This window comes from Myotis myotis, unplaced genomic scaffold, assembly GCF_014108235.1.
Source record: "Myotis myotis isolate mMyoMyo1 unplaced genomic scaffold, mMyoMyo1.p scaffold_m19_p_17, whole genome shotgun sequence".
Classification (NCBI taxonomy): Eukaryota; Metazoa; Chordata; class Mammalia; order Chiroptera; family Vespertilionidae; genus Myotis; species Myotis myotis.
The window spans coordinates 44,706,891-44,729,015 of record NW_023416321.1 but is presented as its reverse complement, the minus strand read 5'-3'; the positions used below and the strand labels follow the sequence as shown (position 1 = coordinate 44,729,015).

The 22,125-nt window shown below is 45.3% G+C and overlaps 1 protein-coding gene across 5 annotated transcripts in view; it reads right to left on the bottom strand.

Moving 5' to 3' along the window:
* The window catches only part of ARHGAP44 (Rho GTPase activating protein 44), a 189,975-nt gene that overhangs the window by 42,051 nt on the left and 125,799 nt on the right, over positions 1-22,125 (bottom strand). For all 5 annotated transcript variants that reach the window (XM_036341687.1, XM_036341688.1, XM_036341692.1 and 2 more), the window contains exons 7-10: positions 19,415-19,532; positions 9,796-9,864; positions 7,912-7,993; positions 7,340-7,467 (exon numbers count right to left, since the gene is read on the bottom strand). In XM_036341687.1, the coding sequence (XP_036197580.1) occupies positions 7,340-7,467; positions 7,912-7,993; positions 9,796-9,864; positions 19,415-19,532 (397 nt within the window). The remainder of the gene's footprint in view (positions 1-7,339; positions 7,468-7,911; positions 7,994-9,795; positions 9,865-19,414; positions 19,533-22,125) is intronic.

The window sequence follows — 22,125 nt, the reverse complement described above, 5'->3', positions numbered from 1 at the left end:
CAAAGAGGAGAATATGGATACCATCATTACCTTCCATTCTCTGAACCACTGCTCTAGTAAATCAGAGAAAGGATTCTCAGTTCCAGGATTCTCAGCTAACTCATTAGCTAAAGCTGCTAGTCCCTGTAGGGCCTTAGTGATGATTCCATCTGGAGCTGTGTTGTTGGGGATGAATGTACAACACTGGCCTAAGGGAAATGCTTTTAGATGTTGCCCACTGAGTATGATGTTGGCTGTAGGTTTGTCATATATGGCCTTTATCATGTTGAGATGTGCTCCCTCTAGTCCCTGAGAGTTTATTTTTTAATCAAAAACAGGTGTTGGATTTTGTTGAATGCTTTTTTTGCATTTATTGATAAGATCATGTGATTTTTGTCTTTCAATTTGTTTATGTGATGTATCACATTTATTGATTTGTGAATATTGTACCAGTCTTGCATCCCCAGGATAAATCCCACTTGGTCATGTAGTATGATCTTTCTAATATATTGCTAGATCTGATTTGCTAATATCTTGTTTAATATTTTAGCATCTAAGTTTATCAAAGATATTGGCCTGTAATTCCCTTTCTTTGTAGTGTCTTTATTTGCTTTTGGAAATAAGATAACGCTGGACTCATAAAAAGAGCTGGGAAATGTCCCTTCCTCTTGGATTTTTGGAATAGTTGGGGAGTATAGGTGTTAGTTCTTCTTTGAATGTTTGGTAAAAGTCACCTGTGAAGCCATCCGGACTCGGGCTTTTGTTTGCTGGGAGTTTTTTTTATTTTTTATTACTGCTCCTATTTCATCAGTTGTTATTGACCTATTCAGGTTTTCTGATTCCTCCTGATTTAGCTTTGGGAGATTATATTTTTCTAGGAATTTATCCATTTCATTCACATTGTCCAGCTTGTTGGGATATAGATGTTCATAGTACTTTCTTATAATCCTTTATATTTCGGTGGTGTCGGTGGTTACTTCTCTGCTTTCATTTCTGATTTTATTTGAGTCCTCTGTTTCTTGATTACTCTGGCTAGTGACTCATCAATCTTGTTTATCTTTTCAAAGAACTAGTTCTTGGTTTCACTGATTTTTTGTATTGCTTTTTAAAGTCTCTATGTCATTTATTTCTGCTCTCATCTTTATTATTTCCTTCCTGCTACTTATTCCGAGCTTTTCTTGTTCTCTTTCTAGTTCTTTAAGTTGTAGGGTTAATTTTTCTTGTTTTTTGAGGTAGGCCTATAGTGCTATGAACTTCCCTTTCAAGAATGCTTTAGTTATGTCCCATAGATTTTGGGTTGTTGTGTGTTCATTTTCATTTGTTTCCAGAAAGTTTTTCATTTCTTTCTTGATTTCATTGGTAACCCATTCATCCCATATAATAAAAGCCTAATATGAGAATTGTCTCCTCAACTGAGAGTTCAACTGGGAGTTCAACTGCTCGCTATGATGAGTGCTGACCACGAGGGGGTGGCGCGGAACATGGCAGGCGTCGGCGACATGACGCTGGCAGTGGGCAGCAGTGGAGGTGCTGCTGGCCCTGATGGGCCCTGACGAGAGTGGTAATGTGGTGGGATGGTGGAGCAGGTGAGCAGGTAGCGCCAGGCCAAGGTGGGAACCCTGCAGATGGGGGGCAGGGCCATCGCCCGGCTCCCAGGCATTGAGGGAGCTGGGCAGGGGGCTGATGACTCAGGTGGAGGGGTGTGCACAGGGACCCGGGGGCCCAGGTGCTGCCCAGGACCCAGAGGTCAGCTGGGACCTGCCCTTCCATGCCAGACGTTTGCACTTCGATTGCCGGCCAGGCCTAAGGACCGAACCCGTGCACAAATTTTGTGCACCAGGCCTCTAGTGCTATATAATAAAATCCTAATATGCAAATTATCCCCTCAACTAAAAGTTCAACAGAGAGTTTGACCAGGGGGCAGGGCCAGCCAGCCAACCGCCCATGGCCCCTCCCTCTGGCTGGCTCAGCCCCGATCGGGGTGGGCCAGCCAGACCCCACCTATGCACAAATTCGTGCACTGGGCCTCTAGTTGTTTAATAACATGCAAATTAGCCTCCATGTGTTTGAATGTTTTGGGGTGTTTTTTACTGTAGTTGATTTCTAATTTCATTCCACTGTGATATGAGAAGATACTTGATATGATTTCAATCGCCTTGAACTTGTAGAGACTTGTTTTGTGTCCTAACATGTGGTCTATCTTTGCGAATGATCCATGTGCACTTGAGAATTTATATTCTGCAGCTTTGGGGTGAAATGTTCTATAAATGTCCACTAAATCCATTTGATCCAGTGTGTCCTTTAGAATCACTGTTTCCTTGTTAAATTTTTGTCTGAAAGATCTATCCAGTGAAGTCACAGGGGTGTTAAAGTCCCCTACTATGACTGTGTTGTTGTCAATCTCTCCCTTAAAGTCCTCTAGAAGTTTTTTTTAAATACATTTAGATGCTGCTATATTGGGTGCATATATGTTTATCAGGGATATATCCTCTTGCTGGATTGATCTCTTCAGTATTATGTACTCATCTTTGTTGTCTCTTGTGATGGCCTTCATTTTGAAGTCTGTTTTATTGGATATGAGTATCGCTACCCTAGCTTTTGTTTCTTTTCCATTTGCTTGGAAAATTTTTTTCCATCCCTTCACTCTGATCCTGTGTGTGCCTTTTGTTCTGAGGTGGGTCTCTTATAGACAGCACATAGTTGGTACATGTTTCTGTATCCATTCAGCGACCCTATGCCTTTTGATTGGAGCACTTAATCCATTTATAGTTAGGGTTATTATTGATGGGTACTTATTTATTGCCATTTTAATTCTGTATGCCCAGGTTTGTCTCTCTGTTTCTTCTCATTACAGCAGTCCCTTTAGCATTTTTTGTAATGCTAGCTTGGTGGTGATGAATTCCTTTAGTCTTTCTTTGTCTGGGAAGCTCTTTATTTGACCATCTATTTTTAATGATAGCCTTGCTGGATATAGTAATCTTGGTTTCAGATCCTTGCTTTCCATTACCTTCAGTACTTCATTCCCTTCTGGTCTGTAGAGTTTTTGATGAGAAATCAGGTGTCAGCCTTATGGGAGTGTAGGTAACAGTTTGCTTTTCTCTTGCTGCCTTTAAGATTCTTTGTCTTTAATTTTGGCATTTTAATTATGATGTGTCTGGGCATGGCCCTGTTTGGGTTCTTCTTGCTGGGGGTTCTCAGTGCCTCCTGAACTTGTGTGACTTTTCCTGCACCAGGTTAGGGAAGTTTTCTGCCATTATTTCTTCAAACACATTCTCTATCCCTTTTCCCCTTTCTCGCTCTTCTGGCTCTCCTGCTATGCAAATATTGCAACATTTCATGTTGTCCCACAGCTCTCTTAAGGTGTCCTCCTGTTTCTTAATTGTTTTTCTTTTTGGGTCTCAAATTGAGTGATTTTTTCAACTCTTGTCTTCTAATTCACTGATTGGATCCTCAGTTTCCCCTAATCTGCTGTGTATTCCTTCCAATGTGTTCTTTATTTGTGCTATGTCATTCTTTATTTCTGTTTTCATAGTTACTATATCTTTTTTCATGCTGTTGAGCATCTTTACCATAATAATTCTGAACTCTATATCAGATAAATTTCTGATCTCCATTCCATCTCTCTCTTCTGGAGAATTCTCTTGTTCTTTTATTTGGGGGTTCTTTGTCTCCTCATTTTAGCTGCCTGTTTGGATTTGTGAATATGTATTAGGTAGATCTGCTATGACTCCCAGTCTCTAGTGCAGGACAGTGTCAGAGGCTGTTTCTGTCTAATTAGATCAGGCAAAGACTCAAAGCCTCCAGAGACTGCCTCTGCTTGCAGACTGTTGGATTTAGTCTTGAATTGCCCTCAGGCAATCATCCACAAGTATGAATAGAGTTTTTCCTAACAGGGTGAGGTGACTGCTTCTGCCTGGAGGCTAATTGTTATCATCAGTCTCTTAATGGGCCTCAGCAACTCCACTCCTTGGGGCAAGGTGTTTTCCAATAGGGTAGGTCAGCTGTCTTTTCCCTAGGCAAAACTGCCTAATTAGCAATTGTCAGTCTCTACATGGTCTCCACTTTCTGTCCTCAGTTATCAGGGTTCTCTCCAGTGAGTTTTCAGTTGATTATTCAGGGAGTTTTTCTGTATTTGAGTTGTAATTCCAGTTTGGTCCTAGGAACATGTTCATGCAGCATCCACTTACTCTGCTGCCATTTTTAGTTTCTCCAGGGATATACTTTTAGATCCAAATGAAGCCTGTGTCCTCAGGGTAAGGTAGACCGGATGGTGTTTGAGGGAGGGATGCTCCCTTCAGCCCCTCATGTTCTGTTCTCAGAGTTACTTTACAAAAAATACATTTTTATTGATTTCAGAGAGGGAGAGGGAGAGAGAGAAACATCAAGGATGAGAGGGAATCATTGATCAGTTGCCTCCTGGAGGCCCACATTGGGGATTGAGCTCGAAACCCAGGCATATGCCTCGACTAGGAATTGAACCATGACCTCCTTGTTCATAGGTCGACCCTTAACCACTGAGCCATGCTGGTGTGGCATCAGAGTTATTTTTGAATTGCTGTCATCCTTTTCAAGTGAAACCCCTATCTCCTGCGAAGTTAACGTGAACTAGGAAGAGAAAGAGAAGAGGCCGGGGTAGGTGGAGAGAAGACAGACGCAGGTCAGACTTGGAAAGGAACCCCAGGTCCAGACAGGAAGCTGGACATGGGTTGAAGACCTTGTGGTTTCTGTTTCACCTTCTCAGCTCCAGGCATTCTGTGATGCAATCCTCCTGGCAGAGGCTCCTGGCTACTTTACATGGAGGGTCCCCAATTCCCAAATTCCTTTAGGACAGTGGTTGGCAAACTCATTAGTCAACGGAGCCAAATATCAACAGTACAACGATTGAAATTTCTTTTGAGAGCCAAATTTTTTAAAACTTAACCTATATAGGTAGGTACATTGTTACTAACTTAATTAGGGTATTCCTAAGGCTTAGGAAGAGCCACACTCAAGGGGCCAAAGAGCCGCATGTGGCTCGCGAGCCGCAGTTTGCCGACCACGGCTTTAGGAGAAAATGTTCCTGTTCTGAGTTGGGGTCTGCTGAGGTCAGTCACTCCCTTCTTAGTACAGGCGGACAGATGCCCAGAGATCTTAGGCATACATGCAAGGAAGCTCCCAAACGTGTCTGGTTAGGGAGCAAGCGCAGCAGCCATGATGCAGACAGCAGCCGTAGCTCCCAGAAGAGGTAGGACCTGCTGGACACACATAGCCACGCAGGGAGAGAATCGCACTTGACAATGGACAGGCCAGGAGAAGGAAGCAGAGTCGCCAAGCACAGCTTCAGCTTGACTATGTAACTGAGAAGACTGTTCCACCGAGAGACACAAAAACGGGAGGAGAACGTGATTGTTCACATAGCGAGTCCGGAAAGGAGGAGTGGGTGGTGGTGCGGATGCAGACTCAGAAATGCTGAGTTATCTTAAGAAATTGGGAGCACAGAAAACAAACCCAAAGAGCTGAGGGAAGGAGCACGAGGCTGCGGCTGGGCGGAAACAGGACTTTACTCTGTTGAGGAAACCGAGTGCAGTTGTTACTAACTATCTGCTGATGCAAAGTAGGGAAGGATTAAAGTGAGGTAGTGAAGGTCTGACATGAGGCAGAGAGGCCCAGGGTCAGGAGATGAGGCAGGAGATGCCAACTCACCTGACTTCTGTTCTTCAAAATCTAGTTTATAGTTGTTAGAAATTTAAAGATATTGATAAATTATTTTACTTTTCGTATGTAATAATGTTATAGTTATATTTAAAAATATTCCTAATCTTCGGGAGAAACCAGAAGTATTATAGTACTGCAGTATTATAGACGAGATGATATAATGTCTGGGAGTGGCTTCAAAACACCCACAGCAGGGTGGGGGCAGGGCGTGGAAGTGGCGATGGAACAGGGCTGACCCAAGCCAGGGGATGAGGCTGCTTATCTTAACATTAAGTTTTTCCACAATTAAAAAAAAAATGATGGGAAGGAAAAGGCCCTCTATGAAACTGTGCCCCAGGGACTTACAGATCTTCTCATCTTGAATTGGTAACATGAGAAAATGCCTGGCACTGAAAACTTAGTCAAAAGACACTTATTCTCATTCCTTTTGAATGGCCAGCATCCAGAGCAGCCTGACAGAGAGGGAGCGGACAGCATACCCAGTCAAGTCTCCTTTCACCACTGTTTATCCCCCCTTTACCTGTTCCTACCTCCTCCCAACCCCCTTCCCCTCTGACAGCTGTCAGTCTGTTCTCTGTATCTGAGTCTGTTTTTCCCCCCAAAATAAATTTTTGATTTCAGAGAGAGGATGGGAGAGGGAGAGATAGAACCATCAATGATGAGAGAGAATTACTGATCAACTGACTCCTGCACACTCCCTATTGGGGATTGAGCCTGCAACTGAGTATGTGCCCTGGCTGGGAATCGAACCTGATTCATGGGTGGGCGCTCAACCAACTGAGCCCCAGTGGCCAGGCTCTATGAGTCTGTTTTTATTTTGTTTGCTAGTTTTTTTGTTCATTAGGTTCCACATGAGTGAAATCATCTGGTACTTGTCTTTCCATGAATGACTTATTTCACTCAGCATAATGCTCTCCAGGTCCATCCATAAAAGGTAAGATTTCCTTCTTTTTATGGCCAAGTAGTATTCCATTATGTAACTGTACCACAGATTTGTTATCCACTCATTCACTGATGGATACCTGGGCTGCTTCCAAACCATGGCCATTGCAAATAACACTGCAGTGAACGTAGGGATGCATATATTCTAAAAGGTCTATTTTTAAAATTGGAACTTAGGAAGTAGACAAAGGAGGAGGAGGAGGGGGAAGGGGAGTAGAAGGGAAGGAGGAGGGAAACGAAGACAAAGCAACAGCAGCCGCCAAGACTCATATTAAACATGAAGAAGGAGCCCTAGCTAGTTTTTCTCAGTGGTTAGAGCGTTGGCCCTTGGACTGAAGGGTCCTGGGTTCGATTCTGGTCAAGGGCACGTACCTTGGTAGCTGACCCGAGCCCTGGCCCTGGTCAGGGTGCATGCGGGAGGCAACCAATCGATGTGTCTCTCCCCCTCCCTTCCATTCTCTCAATGGAAAAATATCCTTGGATGAGGATTAATAACAACAACAAACATGAAGAAGGAATGGCTGGACTGTGGCTGTACGTTCCTCACAGCCAGTGTTATCAGTCTCCCTGTGAAGGGAAGGCTCATAGGCGAGAGCAGGGCCCATCTGGGCTCTGCAGGAGAGAGGCCGTACCCCATGTTGCCATGTTTGGTTTTGGGGGCCAGGTGGGGATGGTGACAGGAGAGAAGATGCTGCCAGGGCTGGGGCTGGCCGTGCAGACCTACCTCCTCCTGCATCCCGCACTCCAGCAGCATCGTGACGCAGGCCTCGATGGGGAAGGCGATCTCCCGGCCGCTGATGGTGAGGTGCTCCTCCAGGGGCTTCCCGAAGGATGGCTTCTCCACCCAGGCCTCTGCGGGGGGTGCGGGGGATGCAAAAAGGAGGCCGTGAGGGGTGAGTGAAGGACGCCCTGCTGGACCATGTCCTCCCTCTTATACAGATTATCCTAAGACCACGAAAGACACGGAGGCCCAGCTGAGCCTCCGTCCCTGCGGTTTGGGGTGACTGAGAGGACAGGGCAGGGCAGATGCTAACTGGCTGTGTGCAGGGCTGTGGGGCCTCCCGTAACAGGTAAGACACACTTCCACTCACATCCACGCCCCCTCATCCCCGGGACAGTGGGTCTGTGTGCGCTCGGCTTCACTGCAACTGGACCAGGCACCAGCCTGAGAAGTGCTGGCAGCCCATTGAACGTGACCCGTGGGGAGAGTAGAGGGTGAATGGATGCAGGCCCGGGTGGCCTCTGGGAAGGCGAGCAGGCCAACCCTCCCTCCAGGTCACACAGATGTGCACTCACCCTGCTGTGCTTTTATCTGCGGCAGCACGGCCTGCAAGAGTGCCAGCGACTTCCTGTGGTACTCAGCTTGCACTTCTATGAGCTGAGAAGACACAAGAGCAGGCGTTACCCTTTGCCAAAGGCCGGGGAGCACAGGCTGCTGTGCCCTTGGGGATCTCTGCCTGAAGGTGCTGGTTACTCACAGGGAAGGGGGTGGAGCCCCTACTCCTTCCTCAATCACCCAAAACCATGGGCACACTTCCCCTTAGTCTCTGTAGCAACAGCCACAGTGGGAATGTGGGAGGTGGGAGAACCATCGGGTGAGGGGGACCCCAGAGCTGGAGCCCAACCTAGAGAGCTCGCCTTTCCTGCCATCTTACCATACCAAGCGCCCCCCAAAGCAAAAGGCAACACAGAGAGGTAAGATGATAGGAGGATATAAATGAAAACCACACTGAGAAATCCATTTGCCTATTAGAGCTAAAGGCCATTAACCAATGTGTGCACGCGTGCGCTTGCACACACACACACACACACATCTTCTTTTTTGCAAAGATATAACTGATCAGAAACTTGTGTCTTGACCCACAATCCTCTGCAAGCCCCCAGGGAGGTAAAATTGCTTTGGTTGTAATGATATGGCTCCCGGAACAGTCCCTCCCAGCTATGTTGGCCATCCCACTGCTAAAACAGCTGCTGAACTGTGGCTAAGAGCCGAGGAAAGCCTGTGAGCAATAGTTACTTCATTTGTCTTCTGGACTCCCCCTTCCCCCTCAAAAACGGGGCATCTATGAGGGAAGGAGACTGATTCACGATTTAAACGCTTAGTGTGGAAGGTAGATACTATTGTTTCCAACTGAAAATAAAGTGAATTTTTAAAAAATCAGAATATTGAAATAAATGGCATACAAATGACAATTAGGCAGCCTAATAATGCTTGCAATGTCAACATTTCATTAGTTTTAACAACCCTGAAGTTGAATATTACCTTCACCAACAAAAGCAATGGAGTATACTTGAAAGTACATTACTCCTTCAAAATAACTTTCTAGGTTGGAAGGAGCGCATATCTGCTTTTTCAGGGCAGAGGAAACGCCTCTGGACCTCTGTCCACTGATGGAAGTGCTGGAAGATGGCCGACAGCCCACAGCCATTCGCACACTTAGCGAAACACCCTCAACCTCTCAGGATTGCCCCCCTAACCCGTTCCTTCTCTTTATCTTCCTTATCATCCCATCACTTCCCTATTTTTAATTTATACTTTTTCTCAACTCAGTTCCTGTTTCTCTCTCTTTAAATCTGCTTTCCTCAACCAGAAGAAGGCAAACAGGTCACACCAATCATCGTTTACCCACCTGTCATCATCCTGGCAAAAATCCAGGTTAAAACCAATCTGTGCTGGGGGGCGGGGTTACCATCTTCCCAGGTCCTTGTTTATGATACACCAGGGTTTTCAGCCTTGGCCCTACTTCCATCTGGAAAATTCTTTGTGTGCGGGCTGTTCTGTGCATTGCAGGATGCTTAGCAGCATCCCCGACCTCTACCCACTAGATGCCAATAGCACCTCCCCCAAAGGTGGCAGCTAAAAATGTCCCCAGCCATTGCCAAATGTCTCCTGGAGGCGGCAGCAAAACCACCCCGGCCTGGGAACCACTGCCATAGGCCTCTGAGTTGCAATGACCTTCATGAATGAGATTATTTTTAGGGTTTCCTAGGGAGAGGGGGGGAAATCCATACAAGAAGGAAGAGAAGACAGGGTTTTTTCACAGGTAGAACAGTCACATCCCGCTCTTTTCGGTCACATGCTCAGCCACGGGGCCTCAGTCTCACACCCACACTCCTTCCTGTCCGCACCAGGACTCTTGCAAACGGACTGTAAGCTGTCTCACCTTCATGGACCCTTACCGTTTGGAAGTAGTTTGCATAGTCAATTTCTTTGGCCACAAAACTGTACATGTCAGCTGACAGCTGGTCCTGTGGAGGTAAAATGCACAACCAAGGTGAAATGATAGAGTGGCTAATGCATGGGTCCAGACCTCAGACAAGAACAAGCCTTCACATTGTTCAATCTCATCTTTTCTTTTTATAATATTAAAAAAAAATCTTTATTTTTGGAAGTATTATGTATGTCCCTTATTCCCCCAATGACCCCTTCTAGCTCACCCCCACCCCCCTCCCCAGGCCCTCACCACCCTATTGTCTGTGTCCATAGGTTATGTATATATGCATATAAGCTCTTTGGTTGATCTCTTCCCACCCACTCTCATCCCTGCCTTCCCTCTGAGGTTCAATCTCATCCTATATAATATCCTATATAATTAAAGGCTAATATGCAAATTGTCCTCTCAACTGGGAGTTCAACCAGGGCCAACTGCCTGCGGCCTGTCACCCCGGCCAGCCCAGCCCAATTAGCCCTATCGGGGCAGGCCGGCCAGACCCCACCCAAGCATGATTTCGTGCCCCGGGCCTCTAGTTTTCAATAAAACCTGACATGTCACAAACTCTGCCCTGGACATTTCCATGCTGCCTGACCTCGGCCCAGGGAATGGCAAGTGTGAACAGAACACCTGTGCCAGGGGTTCCCAAAGGATTTCAACACAGGGTCCTTGTCGGGAGTTAGGGAAGCTGGTGTGGGGGTGATGTGCAAGTTACTCCCACTCCTCTGCAGCTTACACCACCTCTAGGAAGCAGCTGTTGAGTACAAACTGTGCTTGTCCTCTCTTCCTTCTCTCATTTAGTCTCTGATTATTTTACTGCTTTGCTGTCCTTCATTCTCAATACTGATTGGTTGATAAGCAGCATATGAGAAAGAGACAGCAGCACATCAACTGGGAAGAAGTTGGATAAGACAGGTGGGCAGGGGAAGGATTGCTGATTCAGAACATACCAGAACCTGACTCAGCCGACTCACATGCAAATCCAGTGCTAACTGTCCTGCGCGATCCAGTGCTCCACACGATGGGGCAATGGCCTGACACTGTGTCTGACCTGCAATGTGTTCTCCTCAGAGAACCATTTTCAGTTCTGCAGAAACATCACAGGAGGGACAAGCAAGCAAGCACACCCGAGCAGGACGGAGTCTCATCACTAACCACGTCTCTGAGCACCATTACGCAAGTCACATGATCTCTCAAGCTCTTCCCTGTTTGGTTGCTTCAGGTAGATCTTGAGAAGAAATACTAAGTGGAGGAGAGAAGAGTCTAGACTCTAGAACATTCCCTTGGAGGTGAACATGAGGCCAGCACAAGAAGCTGACCCAGATACTGAGTGAGTTAAAGCCGGCAGCTCCACGCTGCAGGGAGAGCCTGTTTCATGGAACCTCCTGTTCTATCCCAACCCCCACCCCGCCCCCCACCTGCCAGTTAAGCCCATTCCTAGCGAGACGGCTAGGAAGTGCGGAGCCATCTGTGTCCTTTCCCGGTCTCCTGTGTCCTTTTCCAGGCAAGCATTGCGGCCATGTCCTCAGAGGGCTCTTGTCCACGAGACACAGGACCAAGGCACCGAGCTAAAGGGGAAGTGTGTTCTCTGAGCTTGGAGCACAGAGGAGGCCAAGCTGTCCTGGGCCAGTTTCAGACCATGAAGAAAGGGGACCAATGAGTTAACATGCACTGGGAACCGTCTAGGTGCCAGGCACATCACATGGGATTCTCCGTGCCACATGGAATGCTCTTCTCAGGTACGTGCGGAATTTCCAGATTCAGAGGAGCAGCTACCGAGGATCCTATCTGTCTGTCCTTCTCGGTCTCAAACGTGCTTCTGACAGTAGGGGCTCAATACTATTTGCTGTGAGAACAAATGAAGAAACGGAGGCTCAGCAAGGGAAGCTTTCCCGAAGAACAGCTTGGCCCCTAAGACCCCCCTCAGCTCCCTTTCGCCAGAGCATCCCCATAGCGAATGCCTTCGTAGGGCTGCCCAGTCTGCCAAAGGGTCAGGAGAAAGCAGATTTGCGGGGAATCAGCCTCCCCACACCGGCAGGTCCAGCAGACACCCATCCCCAGCCTGGCAGGCGTGAGGGAGCTACGCCAAGTCAGGGAAAAACAAGGACTAGGTGATGCATGGCTCTGCAGACAGAGGAAGAGACCCCAGGAAGGACCAAGGCCAGGGCAACTGCATCTTCACCAGCAGAGTTTAGAGAAGCCGACCACCCGCGTGTGCCCTCGGAGACAGACAGGAGTTCCGAAGGCACAGTCAGACAACGGCCTTATTAAGTGAGCAACATGGCCTCCCAATGAGCCACTCCGCAGAAAGACAGTGACGCTGCAAATAGAGTGTCCATGCACCTAAACCATCAGTGAATTTTCTATAAAGAAAACAACTTCCATCAATAATCACCAGATTTAAATGTGTTTAAAAATCATTTGTTTGCTGATTTTTTCATTAATTGACACTTGGAAAAATACTAAGTAATTAACCCCACCCACCTGTAACCCCAACAGCAGAGATAATGGCCATAAGCTGTGATGTGCTTAGTCAGCACTTATGTTAATTGGCGCATGTTGGTATAATCACTTGGCTTACAAAAAAGAGGCCAGGATGCTTTGTAGCTCATTTACTCCTAGATAAGCATGTTTTATACTTAATAAATGGACGGACTAGGTTTCTATTGTTGGATATTGTGTTTTTAGTTTTTCCCATTATAATGACATTTGAATAAGTATTTGTTTATACAGATTTGCATCCATCTCTTGATTATTTCCTTAGGATAAATTCTGCAGTTAAGATTAATTTTGATTATATAATTCCTTATAGTTAAATTTAAAAATATTAGAAAGATGACAACGAGTTGGGACATTAGGGCTTTTGATATAGTATATTGTCAACCATCAGAAAAAACATTTTTTACTATAAGAATTAATCCATAAATATTTGTTTTTACCGTAATTGCTTAATTCTGTTTAAACACAATCAAATTTATAGATAAAATTTAAACATGTTCCTAATTTGTAGTTTGCTTTTTTAAGAGGTTAACTTTCTTCTAAGTGTATTACCTATTTGTGTCAATTCCTTGTTGACATTAAGTGCCCATGTTTCTGCAGGAGACTTTATTTATAAGAGTTGTGAGAATTCTTTAGATGGATGAGACCAAGGGCTTAATGAAATGCTGCTAATATTTTCCCCAATTTTCCATTTATCTTTTGACACTATTTGCAACTTTTTTTTCGGTCCTATACTTTTCATGGCTCTTCCATGTGGTAGTGTTTATTACATTTTTCTCTCTGATTTCCTCCTTTGCTAATTTGCTTAGGGCACCTCAACAACAGTATAAATATCCACACATATGTTCAGTGGAGAATATAACATTTACCTCTTTAATGCATTGGAACTTACTTTAGTACTTATATCAGATACAGGATTTTTTAAAGAGCTAACCAAAGGTCTCAATACTGTTGACAAACAGAACAGACTGTCCCCATGAATTTGAAATGTCACAGATAATCCTTCTCACTCGCTTGGATTTTCTTCTGACTGGGATGTCTCCCCTCTCCCCCCAAACCCCCTTTCTATATATTTTTTTAAAAATAGTACCTACATTTTAATTATGTAACTTCACAATACATTGTAAGAGACAGAAATTCAAAGCTCCAATAATTCTCCCACATTAACTTTAGAAACCCTTTATTACCCTCTGAAGCATTTATTACAATTATATCACCTTACACAGTTCTGGGGGAATTAAAATTTTGATAACATTGACTTTTCTCATCTAGGAACATCTCTCAATTTTATAGACTTTGATTTGCTCAGTCCTATTTTATAATTATCCTACATTCATGATATTATTGTAGGATTTTGAATATTCCTGTTGTTAACACAATCCCCAAGATATTTATATACTTCTCTCTTAAGTACTTTTTCTTGGCAGAGAGTATAACCTTGATCTTTATAACTGACTTCTGGTTTCCAGTCTGGCTCGCAAGATCAGGAGTCACCACCAGCAACGTGTAAAACGCTGAACAAACTGAAAAATCAACAGCTTTTCTGCTCCATCAGAGAAGTGAGGTCACACGGCAAACCACTGCCCCCAACGTGGAGAAAGCAGGTGAGTAAGAGAATCACACACTGAGCGGAACCAGAACGGAACCAGAACGCTGACCATCGCTGAGGCCCCGTGTGCACATGTCTGATGGTTAAACCCTGGGGACACCCAGTCACTGCGGTAAGACTCACAACACAGAGTCCTCGCAGTGAACATCAGAGAAACCCTCTCCGGTTTCAACAAGGGGGAGGGGAAAGGAACGGCTTTGAGCACTTGAGCATTATATTCCTCTTAGCAAGGCCTACCCTCAGGAGAAAGTCTTTCATCTGAGCCTAACCTAGGTTTTTTGTTTTTTGTGAATCCTCACCCGAGGATCTTTTTCCATTGATTTTTTAGAGAGCGTGGAAGGGAGCGGGAGAGAAACATCAATGTGAAAGAGACACATTGATGGGTTGCCTCCTGCATCTGAAGTACATACCCTTACCAGAATTGAACCCATGACCCTTCAGTCCGCGGGCTGATACTCTATCCACTGAGCCAAACCCACTGAGAAACCAGCGAGGGCCCTACAGGGGGGTTATCAGAGCCGTCCTGACCTGGGGGAAGGGAAATACTCAGTTCTATGAGGGTCTAGCCTTGAGACACTGGGAAGGAGAAATACCCAATCCCTAGCCAGCCTGTTCCTCCTAAATCTAAAACAAAAACTAACAAACAACAACAACAACAACAACAACCGAGAAGCACTGGTGAAGTTCACAGCCCAGAGCACAGGCCTCCCTCAGAGACAGACCTACTCCTAGGACAGCAGAGCCCTCCCCTCCCCACACCCTCCCCACCGCGTCACTCAAGGCCCAGCTACCACAGCTGCCTTTACCCACTACGCCACACCCACCTTTTTCATACTAAACTGCAAAAACGCAGATTGAAGAAATGAAACAAGCATCACAGCCTGGGTTGGATATGGCAAAAATGTCGACATTATCAGGCTAGGAACCTGTTTTTAAACTATGATTAATATGCTAAGGATTTTAATGGAAAAAGTCGACAACATGCAAGAACATATGGATGGATACTATACATTAAAAAAGAAAAGAAATGCTGTCACATAAGTAAACCAAGCCTTTGATGGGCTTGTCTGCAAATTGGATATGACTGAGGATAGGACCTCAGAGCTAGAGGATATGACTACAAAACTTCAAAACTGGAAAGCAGAGAAAGAAGACAGGAACCAAGGGAACAGAATACCTGAGAACTGTGGGGCAACTTCCGAATGTGTAACATATGCTTGGTTGAAATACTAGAAGGAAGAGAGGAAAGAAAGGAACAGAAGCAACATTTGAAGAAATAACGAGTGAGAATTTCCCCAAGTGGATGTCAGATACTAAACCACAGGTCCAGGAAGCTCAGAGATAAAAAAAACACCAAACAGGATAAATACCTCCCCACCCCCCCCCCACCCCCAAAAAAGGTGCATATAGGCATATCATATTCAGAAAAAATATTAAAAAATATTTTTGAAAGGACCACAGAGGAGAAACATATCACTCACAGAGGGGCAAGGATAAGAATTACATCTGACTTCTCCTCAGAAACCATATAAGCAAGAAGAGAGAGAAGTGGAATACTTAAAGTGTTAAGATAAAAACACAAACAAGAATCCCCACCAACCTCGAATTTTGCACCCTGTCAAATCAGTCTTCAAAAGTAAAGAACTAAAGGCTTTCTCAGACAAATGGAAATTGAGAGAATTTGTTGCCAGTAGACCTGCCTTGCAAGAAATGTTAAAAAAATTTCTTCAGTGGAAGGAAAATTATATTGGTCAGAAATGTAGCTCTACATAAAGAAAGGAAGAGAATCAGAGAAGGAATATGTGAAGATAAAATAAACTTATTCTTAATTGATCTAACAGATATGTTTGTTCAAAATAATAGCAACACTATGTATGTACGTGTGTGTAAACATACATACATATCTATGCTATGTATGCTTATGTATAAGTGAAATGGATGGAATTAGAAATAATTTGTTACTAAAAAGTACCTGCATTACATGTGAGGCAGAAAAGTGTTACTCAAAAGTGGACTTGGATTATTTGTAAATGCATATTGCAAACTCCAGGGCAACCACTAAAAACGTAAGAAAAGAAAAAGAAATGTAATTGATATGCTAAAAAAGGAGAAAAACTGGAACCATAAAAAAATGCTCAATTAAAACTTCGAAAGGCAGAAAAAAAGTAGAGGACAAAAATAGTAGCAAAGTACAAAGGCAACACTAGAAAAATAACAAATATGACAGGTATCAATCCAATTATATCAATAATCTCCTAGATATCAATGGACTGAATAAATACACCAATAGAAAGACAGAAATGGTCACAATAGATTAAAAAGAGACCGAGTATGTTGTCTATAAGAAACTCAGGTTAAATATAAAGATACATATCACCATCTATATATTAAGTATCAATATATAAATTAAAAGTAAAGGGATAGAGAAAGATACACCATGCTGATACTAATCAGAAGAAGCCGGCTTAGTTATATTCATTTCCCACAGAGCAGAATTCAGAGCAAGGAAAGTATCAGGATAAAGAGGAATCATGCATAATGATAAAGGGCTGATTCTACAAGAAAACATAACAACCCTTAATGATGTACCTAACCACAGAGCATCGAACTATGTAATGCAAAAATGATACAACTGCAAGAGGAAATAGGAGTCCATTCTTATAGTGGACTTATTACCCTTATATAAGAAACAGACACACCAGAAGGCATGAAATCAGTGTGGACATGGTTGAACTTAACAGCATAATCCATCGAGCAGGTATAACTGATATCTATAGACTGCTCCATCCAACAGCAGCAGCACACACATTCTTTTCAAACTCACAGGGAACATTCACCCAGAGAGACCACATTCTGGGCTATAAAATACACCTTACCAAGTTTAAAAAAATAGAAATCATATAATGCCTGCTCTCTGACCACAATGAAATGAAATTAGAAGTCCATACGGAAAGCTAGCAGGGTAAATCCCAAAGTGATATTGGGATTTTAATTGCAAATTAAAATAACAATGAGATAGCACTATTAGAATCGCTGAACTTCAAAACACTGACACCACCACCTGTTGTCAAGGATGCGGAACAAAGCAACTCTCATTTGTTACTGGACTATGAAATGGTAGGACCACTTTGGGACTCAGTTTGGAAGTTTCTTACAAAATGAAAGATACTCTTACCACAAGATCCAGAAATTAGGCTTCTTGGTTTTTACCCCAAATGAATTGAAAATGTACAAATACCTGCACACAGATGTTCACAGCAGCTTTATTTGTAATTGCCAAAACCGGTAGGCAACCAAGATCTCCTTTAGTAGGTAAGAAGATAAATAAACTGTGGTATATACAGAAAATGGAATATTATTCAGCACTAAAAAGCAATGCGCAATTAAGCCATGAAAAGACATGGAGACATTAAGTGAAAGACATTAAGTGGAGAGACAGGAAGTGAAAGAAGCCAGCCTGAGAAGGCCCCTGACCATGATTCAGCTACACGACATTCTGGAAAACGCAAACCAGTGGAGACCATGAACAGACCAGTGCTTGCCAGGGTCGGGGAGAGGGTGGGGGTGATCAGGCACAGAGGACTTGTAGGGCAGTGAACCTGTTCTGTGTGACACCACCGTGGTGAATGCATGTCACTGTATGTCTGCCAAAACCTCTGAAGTATTGGACTTACTTCACTTGGTTGTACAGTACTGCAGGCTGAGATCATTAATTCTTTTTTTTTTAATATATTTTTATTGATTTCAGAGAAGGGAGAGGGAGAGAGAGACAGAAACATCAATGATGAGAGAGAGAGTCATTGATCAGCTGCCTTCCCGATCCCCTACTGGGGATTGAGCCTGCAACCCGGGCATGTGCCCTGACCGGAATTGAACTATGACCTCCTGGTTCATAGGTTGACGCTCAATCACTGAGCCACATGGGCTGGGAGAGATCATTAATTCTTTAAACATTTTTCAATGTTTCTAATTCCAGAGAGAAGTTCCACCTGACTCTGAGTGTCACCTGAAGGCAAGGTCAAAGTCAGCTGCACGGGGTGATCATAAAGGAGAAGCTGGTGAACAAGCTAACAGACTAGACCAGCGGTTCTCCACCTGTGGGTTGCAACCCCTTTGGCATTCGAACAACCCTTTCACAGGGGTCGCCTAAGACCATCCTGCATATCAGATATTTACATTACGATTCATAACAGTAACATTACAGTTATGAAGAAGCAACGAAAATAATTTTATGGTTGGGTCACAACATGAGGAACTGTATTTAAAGGGCCAGAAGGTTGAGAACCACTGGACTAGACAGAGCTGCACAGAACAGGGGCATCTGCATGCAGAGGGGCTACTTTCCCGTAAAACTGTGATAAAGACAGCAGTTCCCAGCACAGTTCCAAAGCATGAGCTTTATCCCCAAACTAACAGATCTGTACATTTGCAGATGTCCATGCACAAATGGTACTGCTGTCAGTCCTATGAAATGTCTGTGGGGGAAGCAGCCGAGACACATCTGACCATGTGTGATGAAGGTCTCCCCCGCCCCTGAGTGCGGAGGTGGGCTTCTCACGAGACATTCCTCTCAGCTGGGAACTTTTCTCCTCCAGGACTACCTCCTGGGCAAGGTAGGGAAGCGTCTCCCAGCAGCGAGGGATTGATAAAGTGACTGGGAAATATTAAAAGGCACCCGAGGTAATTTACCAACAGTGACCTAAGGCTCATGTGTCGTCTAAATGAGGGGTGGGGCCCAACCGGCATAGCTCAGTGGTTGAGCGTCAACCCTATGAACCAGGAGGTCATGATTCAATTCCCGGTCAGGGCACATCCCAGGTTGCAGGCTCGATCCCCAGTGGGGGGCGTACAGGAGGCAGCCGATCAGTGATTCTCTCGCATCATTGATGTTTCTATCTCTCTCTCCCTCTCCCTTCCTCTCTGAAATCAATAAAAATATATGTAAAAATCAGTAAATAAATAAGTAAATAAATATTCTAACAGATCTGTATATTTGGATATTTGTAACATCATTCATGGGCCATACAAAATTATCAACTTAAAAATTAGCCTCTTATATTTGATCATTTAATTAACTCCCCCCTACTGCCTTGGCAGGGCCAGACCAAATGATTTTACAGGCCCTTGGGTTGGACGTTCCCCACCCCTGGAAATGATCAACTGTGCTGTGCAGCTTACAAACTATGAGTTGGGACGCACGACTCACAAAAGCTTTAGGCAGACACCACAGTCATTTTCTCTTTGCCTACCAGACAGGAACACCAATGATCACCCCTGCTGCCAGCTGTCTATGTCACCCTCAGAGCCCCAGCTCTCAGGATTCATGCCCGGCTCTTTGCAGACGCTGGCCGGCAAGCTGGGGTCAGTTAGTTCAAGCTGAGGCTCATCCTTAGGGTTTTAACAGAACTCCCGTGAACAAAAAGGGACTCCCTTAGGGCTCCCTCGTCTGTCCCAGTAGAGAGGAACAAAGAGGGGGTACCCTGCAAATCTCCACTCTGTTGGCAGCCTCCTCCATTTCTTCCCTGAGGGCATCAGCTTTGGCACCCGCAGGCTGCAAGCTGCTGGACAACCCTGAAGACTTGGAAGTCTGCTGCCACCTGATGGAAAACAGGAGAGAAAGAGGAGAGGTGTGAGACACGTAGCCCAGGGGACGCTGGGAAGGATGAGAAAACAGCTGGTTGCAAACCCTACTCAGGGAACGCCACGCGGAGGGTCAGCTGGCCCTGGGACAGGGCACACATGCCCAGGGAGCCACCATCGTCCCTGCTGTCTTCTGACACTCGGGCCGAATGACGTCACCATCGCGTTCTCTGAAGCACATCCCCAGCCTGTCCTGTGGCATTCGCGTTTGGAAACACCCACTTACCTAGTCACGTAGGCCGGTGAGAGGGTACGTGGGTGAGAGCAAAAACAAGCCTGAAGGCAAAAATCTCCCCTGGTCAGACCCGGGGCCCTTATGACTTTGATTAAACTTAGTTTTAGATCCCAGCTCTACAAATCACCCCCCTCCTCTCTTTCTCCCCACTTCTCCCCAGGTCCAACAAGTCAGGGCACCCCTAGCCCTCGGTGTCTTGTGCTTCTGCCCTATTTCATCTGGAGCCTGCACACCATCAGGAGCCGGGCTTTTGCGCACGGCTTCCCGCTCTCCCGCGTGGGCCACTCAGAGCAAAGCAGCCGGTCCTTCTCTGCTGCAGTGCTCGGGGTTTGGAGTGAGGCTCCGCCAGGGCCGGGCGGCCCTCCTTCTGTTCTACACCGCTGGTAGGCACACACAACGTTCCTGGCAACAAGCAGCTCCCTCATTTATACTTTCCTGAGCACTTATCTTTGTGCAGAGAACACTGGCCGTCTGAGGAAACCCCTGTGGGGAAGCACAGATACTTCTGGTTGCTATGTCTCTGTCAGCGAATTAGCAAAAGCGGGCCCTGAAGGAGGCTGCAATTATACTAGAACACAGGGGGGAACACAGGGGGCTCCTCGTCTATTGAGTCTATAAACTCAGAGGCTCCTGGAGTAAGAAAAATAAGTCAAGTGGGTCATTATCTTAAAAAGTAGTCCGCTCGATCCTTTATTTTCTACTTGCAACAGGGAAACGAGATGCATAACTACTTCTCAGTTTTAAGAGAAACAGCAGTGTAATCAGGATGAGAAGGACCCAGTCTCAGGAAGCCGGGAGGACCACAGGGGAGAGGGGGCCCAGAGAGGGGGGTAAGGGGTGTGGCACTGTCTAGAGCAGCTGTTGCCAACCTTTTGGACCTCACGGGCCACCAGTGGTCCGCGGACCACCGGCTGGTGACCCCTGGTCTAGAGGCAGCTGCTCTCCACGGGCTGAGGAAGCCCAGGCATTGATTAGAGAAGCTGGAAACTGTCAGGTAAAGGCCCCTGATGCAATGCGGCAACCGACGAAGCAGCTTCCTTTCCACACTGTGCTGGCCGACAGGGTACAGACGAAGCCACGGAGCTCACGGGCCATGCACAGAAGAAAGGTGTCACCCTCACTCAGAGCCGAGTCTGATCACTGGGCGTTTTCTCTACAGGATTTTCCCGTTCTCTTGTTACATGCAGGACAAAGAGAAGAGTGCAAGACCACGATACAGGAAAGGGAAACAAAGTTATCTTTGCTATCAGCAAAACGGAGCAAAATAAAGGGTGATTTGTCACTTAGAAAACGCACTCACAGGAAAATTACTTTAAAAGGCTTTGGGTCATCAGCTGGTGAGAAAGGCTAAGGACAGACACACATGTCCTGGGAGAGCTTCCGCATGAAGGGAAGAATTCAGGGCACATTAGGAAAGAAACCCTCTCCTCCAAGATGTTTACAAATCGAAGGTAACAGATAAGGACTAGTAAAGATTCCTGGGCAATTCTTTCTTGTAATGGTTTGTCCTACAAACATATTATATTCAATTAATACCTCCCAGGTTTAACATTTTACTCTTTAAAAAAAAAATGTTTTTATTGACTTTTAGAGGGAGAGGAATAGAGAAACATTGATTGGCTGCCTCCTGCACGCCCCCTACTGGGTGTTGGACCCACAAGCCAGGCATATGCCCTGACGGGGAATTGAACCAGTAACCATGTGGTGCCTGGGTTGATGCTTAACCATCGAGTCACACTGGGTGGGCAAATCATTTTATTTTATTTTACTCTTTTGTGAATTCTCACCCAAGGATACGTATTTTCCATTGATTTTTAGGGAGAGGGGAAGAGAGAGGGACAGAGAAAGAAACACTGATGTGAGAGAAACACGTCGATTGCTTGCCTCCTGCACGAGCCCCGACCAGGGTCTGGGCTGGGGAAGAGTCTGCAACCAAGGTATGTGCCCTTGACCAGAATCGAACCCGGGACCCTTTGGTCCGCAGGCTGATGCTCTAGCCACTGAGCAAAACTGGCTTGGGCTGGGCAAATCATTTTAAAGCAAATATTAAAATGTTGTGGTGGTTTCTATTTTTTTGTCAAATAAAATATGAGAGGCCATGACTATGACTTAAATCTCAGGTAAATGTGCCTCCATGACAGGGTGTGAGCAAGCCCCACCTGCCGCCTGACGCATGCTACCTGGAGGAAACAGGTAAAGTGGCCACAAACACTAAACTGATTTTTATGGCTTTACAGATTTGGACTCAATTGTTTAAAAAACCCAAATTATGCCCTGACTGGTTTGGCTCAGTGGATAGAGTGTCGGCCTGTGGA